The following is an 8,910-nucleotide window of genomic DNA, read 5'->3' on the forward strand; positions in this document are numbered from 1 at the left end:
TTTGGTTGAACGAGCCACTTGGTTTCTCTTGTGGTTGAACGAGCCAGCTTGTTTCTTTCTTTGTGGTTGTAACGAGCCAGGCTGTTTCTCTTGTGTTGAACGAGGCCAAGCTTCTTTCTTTCTTGTGGTTGTATGAGCCCAGCCTTGTTTCTCTTGGTTGGTGAACGAGCCAGCTTGTTTCTCTTGTGGTGAACCGAGCCACTTGTTTCTCTTGTGGTTTGAACGAGCCAGCTTGTTTGCTCTTGTGGTTGACGAGAAACTGGTTCTCTGGTGGTTATTGAACGAGCCAGCTTGTTTCTCTGTTGGGTGTACGAGCCAAGCTTGTTTTCTCTTGTGGTTGTACGAGCCAAAGCTTGTTTCTCTTGTTGGTTGGTACGAAGCCAGCTTGTTTCTCCTGTGGTTTCTACGAGCAGATGTTTCTCTTGTGGTTGAACGAGCCAGCTTGTTCTTCTGTGGTTGTACGAGCCAGCTTGCGTTTTTCTCTTGTGGTTGTACGAGCCAGCTTGTTCTATTGTTTGCGTTGAACGAGCAGATGTTTCGCTTGTGGTTGTAACGAGCCAGCTTGCTTTTCTCTTGGTTGGTTGTTAACGAGCCAGCTTGTTTCTCTTGTTGGTTAGAACGAGCCAGCATTGTTTCTTGTGGTTGTATGAGCCAGCTTGTATTCTCTGGTTTGGTTGAACGAGCCAAGCGTGTTTCTCTTGGGTTGTATGAAGCCAGCTTGTTTTTCTCTTGTTGGTTTTTGAACGAGCCCAGCTTGTTTCTCTTGTGGTTTGTACGAGACCAGCTTTGTTTCTCTTGTTGGTTGGTTACGAGCAAACTGTTTTCTCTTGTGGTTGTACGGAGCAAACTTGTTTCTCTTGGGTTGAACCGAGCCAGCTTAGCTTTTCCTTGTGGTTGTACTAAGCCGCTTGTTCTCTGTGGTTGTACGAGCCAGCTTGTTCTTTCTTTGTGGTTGACGAGCAGCTGTGTTCTCTTGTGGTTGGAAGAAAGAGCCAGCGTTGGTTTTCTCTTGTGGTTGAACGAAGAGGCCAGCCTTGTTTTCTCTTGTGGTTGAACGAGCCCAGCGTTGTTTCTCTTGTGGTTGTATGAGGCCAGCTTGTTTTCTCTTGTGGTTGAAACGAAGACCAGTTGTTTTCTCTTGTGGTTGAACGAGCCAGCTTGTTTTCTTCGTGTGGTTGAACGAGCCAGCTTGGTTTCCTGGTTGGTTGACGAGCCAGCTTGTTTCTCTTGTGGTTGTACGAGCCAGCTTGTTTCTCTTGTGGTTGTTACGAGCCAAGCTGGTTCTTTGTGGTTTGAACGAGCCAGCTTGTTTCTCTTCGTTGGTTGAACGAGCCAGCTTGTTGTTTCTCTCGGCGGTTGAACGAGCCAGCGTTGTTTCTTTGTGCTTTGAACGAGACAGCGTTTCTCTTGGTGGTTGAACGAGCAAGCTTTGTTTCTCTTGTTCTGGTTTGAACGAGCCAGCTTGTTTCTCTTGTGGTTGTAATCGAGCCAGCTTGTTTATCTTAGTGGTTGAACGAGCCAGCTTGTTTCTTTCTTGTGTTTGAAACGAGCAGCTTGTTGTATCTTGGTTGGGTGAAAGGAGACCAGCTTGTTTATCTTTGTGGTTCCGAGCCAGCTTGTTTCTCTTGAGGTTATACGAGCAAACTTGTTTCTCTTGTGGTTGTACGAGCAAACTTGTTTCTCTTGTGGTTGAACGAGCCAGCTAGCTTCTCTTGTGGTTGTACTAGCCAGCTTGTTTCTCTGTGGTTGTACGAGCCAGCTTGTTTCTCTTGTGGTTGAACGAGCCAGCTTGTTTCTCTTGTGGTTGAAACGAGCCAGCTTGCTCTTGTGGTTGTACGAGCCAGTTGTTTCTCTTGTGGTTGTACGAGCAAACTTGTTTTTCTCTGTGGTTGTACGAGCAAACTGTTTCTCTTGTGGTTGAACGAGCCAGCTAGCTTCTCTTGTGGTTGTACTAGCCAGCTTGTTTCTCTGTGGTTGTACGAGCCAGCTTGTTTCTCTTGTGGTTGAACGAGCCAGCTTGTTTCTCTTGTGGTTGAACGAGCCAGCTTGTTTCTCTTGTGGTTGTACGAGCCAGCTTGTTTCTCTTGTGGTTGTACGAGCAAACTTGTTTCTCTTGTGGTTGTACGAGCAAACTTGTTTCTCTTGTGGTTGTACTAGCCAGCTTGTTTCTCTGTGGTTGTACGAGCCAGCTTGTTTCTCTTGTGGTTGTACGAGCCAGCTTGTTTCTCTTGTGGTTGAACGAGCCAGCTTGTTTCTCTTGTGGTTGAACGAGCCAGATTGTTTCTCTTGTGGCTGTACGAGCCAGCTTGTTTCTCTTGTGGTTGTACGAGCCAGCTTGTTTCTCTGTGGTTGTACGAGCCAGCTTGTTTCTCTTGTGGTTGAACGAGCCAGCTTGTTTCTCTTGTGGTTGAACGAGCCAGCTTGTTTCTTTTTTTTTTGTTTTTCTTGGTGGCTGTACGAGCCAGCTTGTTTCTCTGTGGTTGTACGAGCCAGCTTGTTTCTCTGTGGTGACGAGCCAGTTGTTTCTTTCTTGTGGTTGAACGAGCCAGCTTGTTTCTCTTGTGGTTGAACGAGCCAGCTTGTTTCTCTTGTGGTTGAACGAGCCAGCTTGTTTCTCTTGTGGCTGTACGAGCCAGCTTGTTTCTCTTGTGGCTGTACGAGCCAGCTTGTTTCTCTTGTGGTTGAACGAGCCAGCTTGTTTCTCTTGTGGTTGTACGAGCCAGCTTGTTTCTCTTGTGGTTGTACGAGCCAGCTTGTTTCTCTGTGGTTGTACGAGCCAGCTTTGTTTCTCTTGGTGGTTGTCGAGCCAGCTTGTTTCTCTGTGTTGTACGAGCCAGCTTGTTTCTCTTGTGGTTGTACGAGCCCAAGCTTGTTTTTTCTCTGTGGTTGTACGAGCCAGCTTGTTTCTCTGTGGTTGTACGAGCCAGCTTGTTCTTGCTTGTGGTTGTACGAGCCAGCTTGTTTCTCTTGTGGTTGTACGAGCCAGCTTGTTTCTCTTGTGGTTGTACGAGCCAGCTTGTTTCTCTTGTGGTTGTACGAGCCAGCTTGTTTCTCTGTGGTTGTACGAGCCAGCTTGTTTCTCTTGTGGTTGTACGAGCCAGCTGTTTCGTGGTTTGTACGACCAGCTTGTTTTCTGTGGTTGACGAGCCAGCTTGTTTCTTTCTGTGGTTGTACGAGCCAGCTTGTTTCTCTGTGGGGTTGTACGAGCCAGCTTGTTTCTCTTGTGGTTGTAACGAGCCAGCTTGTTTCTTGGTTGGTTGAACGAGCCAGCTGTTTCTCTTTGTGGTGAACGAGCCAGCTTGTTTTTCTTCTGGCTGTACGAGCCGATTGTTTCGCTTGTGGCTACAGCGAGCTGTTTCTCTTGTGTGAAACGAGCCAGCTTGTTTCTCTTGTGGTGTACGAGCGAGCTTGTTTCTCTTGTGTAACGAGCCAGCTTGTTTCTCCTTGTGGTTGTACGAGCCAGCTTGTTTCTCTTGTGGCTTGTACAGCAGCTTGTTTTAATGGTGGTTGACGAGCTAGCTTGTTTTCTTTGTGGTTGTACGTAGCCAGCTTGTTTCTCTTGTGGTTGTAAACGAGCCCGCCAGCTTGTTTCTCTGTGGTTGAACGAAGCCAAGCTTGTTTCTCTTGTGGTTTGAACGAGCCAGCTTGTTTCTTCTCTTGTTGAACGAGCCAGCGTGTTTTTCTTCTGTTGAACGAGCCAGCTGTTTCTCTTGTTGGCTGTACGAGCCAGCTTGTTTCTCTCTGGCTGTACGAGCCAGCTGTTTCTCTTGTGGTTGAACGAGCCAGCTTTTTTCTTGTTTCTCTTGGTGTGACGAGCCAGCTTGTTTCTCTGTGGTTGTACGAGCCAGCTTGTTTCTCTTGTGGTTGTACGAGCCAGCTTGTTTCTCTGTGGTTGTACGAGCCAGCTTGTTTCTCTTGTGGTTGAACGAGCCAGCTTGTTTCTCTTGTGGTTGTACGAGCCAGCTTGTTTCTCTTGTGGTTGAACGAGCCAGCTTGTTTCTCTTGTGGTTGAACGAGCCAGCTTGTTTCTCTTGTGGTTGAACGAGCCAGCTTGTGTCTCTGTGGTTGTACGAGCCAGATTCTTTCTCTTGTGGTTGTACGAGCCAGTTTGTTTCTCTTATGGTTGCTCAAGCCAGCTTGTTTCTCTTGTGGTTGCTCAAGCCAGCTTGTTTCTCTTGTGGTTGTGCAAGCCAGCTTGTTTCTCTTGTGGTTGTACGAGCCAGTTTGTTTCTCTTATGGTTGCTCAAGCCAGCTAGTTTCTCTTGTGGTTGCTCAAGCCAGCTTGTTTCTCTTGTGGTTGTGCAAGCCAGCTTGTTTCTCTTGTGGTTGTACGAGCCAGTTTGTTTCTCTTATGGTTGTACGAGCCAGCTAGCTTCTCTTGTGGTTGCTCAAGCCAGCTTGTTTCTCTTGTGGTTGTACGAGCCAGTTTGTTTCTCTTGTGGTTGTACGAGCCAGCTTGTTTCTCTTGTGGTTGTGCAAGCCAGCTTGTTTCTCTTGTGGTTGTACGAGCCAGCTTGTTTCTCTTGTGGTTGTACGAGCCAGTTTGTTTCTCTTATGGTTGTACGAGCCAGCTAGATTCTCTTGTGGTTGCTCAAGCCAGCTTGTTTCTCTTGTGGTTGTACGTCACAGCTTGTTTCTCTTGTGGTTGCTCGAGCCAACTTGTTTCTCTTGTGGTTGTACGAGTCAGCTTGTTTCTCTTGTGGCTGTACGTCACAGCTTGGTTCTCTTGTGGGTGTACGAGCCAGCTTCCTTCTCTTGTGGTTGTACGTCAAAGCTTGCTTCTCTTGTGGTTGTACGTCACAGCTTGCTTCTCTTGTGGTTGTATGAGCCAGCTTCCTTCTCTTGTGGTTGTACGTCAAAGCTTGCTTCTCTTGTGGTTGTACGAGCCAGCTTGTTTCTCTTGTGGTTGAACAAGCCAGCTTATTTCTCTTGTGGTCTTTTGGGTTTGTACGCGTGCAGACCCCCATGTCTTTTTGTGTTGTTTCTCTTTTGGTTGACGAGCCAGATTTTTTTTTTTGGTTTGTTTTTTTTTTTTTTTTTTTTTTTTTTTTTTTTTTTTTTTGTTTTTTTTTTTTTTTTTTTTTCCTTTTTTTTTTTTTTTTTTTTTATTTTTTTTTTTTTTTTTTGTTTTTTTTTTTTTTTTTTTTTTTTTTTTTTTTTTTTTTTCGTTTGTTGTTTTTTCTTTTTTCTTCCTTGATTCCTTGGGTTGCTAGAACCAGATTGTTTCTCTTGTGGTTGTACGAGCCAGCTTATTTCTCTTGTGGTTGTACGAGCCAGCTTATTTCTCTTGTGGTTGTACGAGCCAGCTTGCTTTTCTTGTGGTTGTACGAGCCAGCTTACTTCTCTTGTGGTTGTACGAGCCAGCTTATTTCTCTTGTGGTTGTACGAGCCAGCTTATTTCTCTTGTGGTTTTGCGAGCCAGCTTATTTCTCTTGTGGCTGTACGAGCCAGCTTGTTTCTCTTGTGGTTGTACGAGCCAGCTTGTTTCTCTTGTGGTTGTACGAGCCAGCTTGTTTCTCTGTGATTGTAAGAGCCAGCTTGTTTCTCTTGTGGTTGTACGTCAAAGCTTGCTTCTCTTGTGGTTGTACGAGCCAGCTTGTTTCTCTTGTGGTTGTACGAGTCAGCTTGTTTCTCTTGTGGTTGTACGAGCCAGCTTGCTTCTCTTGTGGTTGTACGAGCCACATTGCTTCTCTTGTGGTTGTACGAGCCAGCTTGTTTCTCTTGTGGTTGTATGAGCCAGCTTCTTTCTCTTGTGGTTGTAGGTCAAAGCTTGCTTCTCTTGTGGTTGTACGAGCCAGCTTGTTTCTCTTGTGGTTGAATAAGCCAGCTTATTTCTCTTGTGGTTGTACGAGCTAGCTTGCTTCTCTTGTGGTTGTACGAGCCAGCTTGTTTCTCTTGTGGTTGTACAAGCCAGCTTGTTTCTCTTGTGGTTGTACGAGCCAGCTTGTTTCTCTTGTGGTTGTACGAGCCAGCTTACTTCTCTTGTGGTTGTACGAGCCAGCTTGTTTCTCTTGTGGTTGTACGAGCCAGCTTGTTTCTCTTGTGGTTGTACGAGCCAGCTTGCTTCTCTTGTGGTTGTACGAGCCAGCTTGTTTCTCTTGTGGTTGTACGAGCCAGCTTGTTTCTCTTGTTGTTGTACCGAGCCAGCTTGTTTCTTCTTTGTGGTTGTACGAGCCAGCTTGTTTCTCTTGTGGTTGTACGAGCCAATTTGTTTCTCTTGTGGTTGTACGAGCCAACTTGTTTCTCTTGTGGTTGTACGAGCCAGCTTGTTTCTCTTGTGGTTGTACGAGCCAACTTGTTTCTCTTGTGGTTGTACGAGCCAATTTGTTTCTCTTGTGGTTGTACGAGCCAATTTGTTTCTCTTGTGGTTGTACGAGCCAACTTGTTTCTCTTGTGGTTGTACGAGCCAATTTGTTTCTCTTGTGGTTGTACGAGCCAATTTGTTTCTCTTGTGGTTGTACGAGCCAATTTGTTTCTCTTGTGGTTGTACGAGCCAATTTGTTTCTCTTGTGGTTGTACGAGCCAACTTGTTTCTCTTGTGGTTGTACGAGCCAATTTGTTTCTTTTGTGGTTGTACGAGCCAACTTGTTTCTCTTGTGGTTGTACGAGCCAACTTGTTTCTTTTATGGTTGTACGTCACAGCTTGCTTCTCTTGTGGTTGTACGAGCCAACTTGTTTCTCTTGTGGTTGTACGAGCCAGCTTGTTTCTCTTGTGGTTGTACGTCACAGCTTGCTTCTCTTGTGGTTGTACGAGCCAGCTTGTTTCTCTTGTGGTTGTACGAGCCAATTTGTTTCTCTTGTGGTTGTACGAGCCAATTTGTTTCTCTTGTGGTTGTACGAGCCAACTTGTTTCTCTTGTGGTTGTACGAGCCAATTTGTTTCTCTTGTGGTTGTACGAGCCAACTTGTTTCTCTTGTGGTTGTACGAGCCAACTTGTTTCTCTTGTGGTTGTACGAGCCAACTTGTTTCTCTTGTGGTTGTACGTCACAGCTTGCTTCTCTTGTGGTTGTACGAGCCAACTTGTTTCTCTTGTGGTTGTACGAGCCAGCTTGTTTCTCTTGTGGTTGTAACGTCAGCAGCTTGCTTCTTCTTGTGGTTGTACGAGCCAACTTGTTTCTCTTGTGGTTCGTACGAGCCACTTGTTTCTCTTGTGGTTGTACGTCCAGAAGCTTGGCTTCTTTGTGGTTGTACGAGCCAACTTTGTTTCTCTTTGGGGTGTACGAGCCAAGCTTGTTTCTCTTGTGGTTGTTTACGTCACAGCTTGCTTTCTTGTGTTGTACGAGCAATTTGTTTTTTTCTCTTGTGGGTTGTACGAGCCAATTTGTTTCTCTTGTGGTTGCTTGAGCCAACTTGTTTCTCTTGTGGTTGTACGAGCCAATTTGTTTCTCTTGTGGTTGCTCGAGCCAACTTGTTTCTCTTGTGGTTGTACGAGCCAATTTGTTTCTCTTGTGGTTGCTCGAGCCAACTTGTTTCTCTTGTGGTTGTACGAGCCCAATTTTGTTTTCTTCTTGGTGGTGCTCTTAGCCAGCTTGTTTTCTTCTTGTGGTTGTACGAGCCAGCTTGTTTCTCTTGTGGTTGTACGTCACAGCTTGCTTCTCTTGTGGTTGTACGAGCCAATTTGTTTCTCTTGTGGTTGTACGAGCCAATTTGTTTCTCTTGTGGTTGTACGAGCCAACTTGTTTCTCTTGTGGTTGTACGAGCCAGCTTGTTTCTCTTGTGGTTGTACGTCACACTTGCTTGTTTCTCCTGTGGGGTTTTACGAGCCAATTTGTGTTTCTCGGTGTTCTCTGGGTTGTACGAGCCAACTTTGTTTTCTCTTGGGTGGTTGTACGAAGCCAGGCTTGTTTCTCTTGTGGTTGTACGTCAACAGCTGCTTCTCTTGTGGGGTTGGTACGAGGCCAATTTGTTTAATTTGTGGTTGTACGAGCCAAATTTGTTTTCTCTTGTGGTTGCTCGAGGCCAACGGTTGTTTTCTCTTTGTTGTGTACGAAAAGTCCAGCTTGTTTCTTTCTTGGGTTGGTTCGAGCCAGCTTGCTTCTCTTGTTTCTTGCTTAGTTGGTTGTTTGAGCCAGCTTCCTTCTCTTGTGGTTGTATGGAAAGCCAGTTCCTTCTTTCCTTTTGGTGTTAAGGTCAAAGCTTGCTTCTTCTTTGTGGTTGTACGAGCCAGCTTGCCTTCTCTTGGGTTGTATGAGCCAGCTTCCTTCTCTTGTGGTGTAGGTCAAAAGCTTGCTTCTCATTGTGGTTGACGTCACAGAAATTGTTTACGTCGTTGTGGTTGTTCGAGTCAGCTTGTTTCTCTTGTGGTTGTACGAGTCAGCTTGTTTCTCTTTTTGTTGTACGTCACAGCTTGCTTCTCTTGTGGTTGTACGAGCCAGCTTGCTTCTCTTGTGGTTGTATGAGCCAGCTTCCTTCTCTTGTGGTTGTAGGTCAAAGCTTGCTTCTCTTGTGGTTGTACGAGCCAGCTGGTTTCTCTTGTGGTTGTACGAGCCAGCTTGCTTCTCTTGTGGTTGTACGAGCCAGCTTGTTTCTCTTATGGTCGTACGAACCAGCTTCCTTCTCTTGTGGTTGTACGAGCCAGCTTGTTTCTCTTGTGGTTGTACGAACCAGCTTCCTTCTTTTGTGGTTGTACGTCAAAGCTTGCTTCTCTTGTAGTTGTACGAGCCAGCTTGTTTCTCTGGTGGTTGTACGAGCCAGCTTGTTTCTCTTGTGGTTGTACGAGCTAGCTTGCTTCTCTTGTGGTTGTACAAGCCAGCTTATTTCTCTTGTGGTTGTACGAGCCAGCTTGCTTTTGTTGTGGTTGTACGAGCTAGCTTGCTTCTCTTGTGGTTGTACGAGCCAGCTTGCTTCTCTTGTGGTTGTACGAGCTAGCTTGCTTTTCTTGTGGTTTTAAGAGCCAGCTTGTTTCCCTTG

General features: G+C 45.8%; 1 protein-coding gene across 1 annotated transcript; it reads right to left on the minus strand.

Annotated features, from left to right (window-relative positions):
* Window positions 1–877: 877 nt before the first annotated feature.
* On the minus strand, window positions 878–4,967 carry LOC135216290 (uncharacterized). The gene is made up of 5 exons (XM_064251457.1): window positions 4,623–4,967; window positions 3,582–3,914; window positions 2,717–3,491; window positions 2,212–2,502; window positions 878–1,653 (listed from the first exon to the last, which is right to left on the minus strand). The coding sequence occupies exons 1-5, from the start codon at window positions 4,965–4,967 to the stop codon at window positions 878–880; spliced, it is 2,520 nt and encodes an 839-aa protein (XP_064107527.1).
* Between the last annotated feature and the right edge of the window lie 3,943 nt (window positions 4,968–8,910).

This window comes from Macrobrachium nipponense, chromosome 6 (genome assembly GCF_015104395.2).
Source record: "Macrobrachium nipponense isolate FS-2020 chromosome 6, ASM1510439v2, whole genome shotgun sequence".
Classification (NCBI taxonomy): domain Eukaryota; kingdom Metazoa; phylum Arthropoda; class Malacostraca; order Decapoda; family Palaemonidae; genus Macrobrachium; species Macrobrachium nipponense.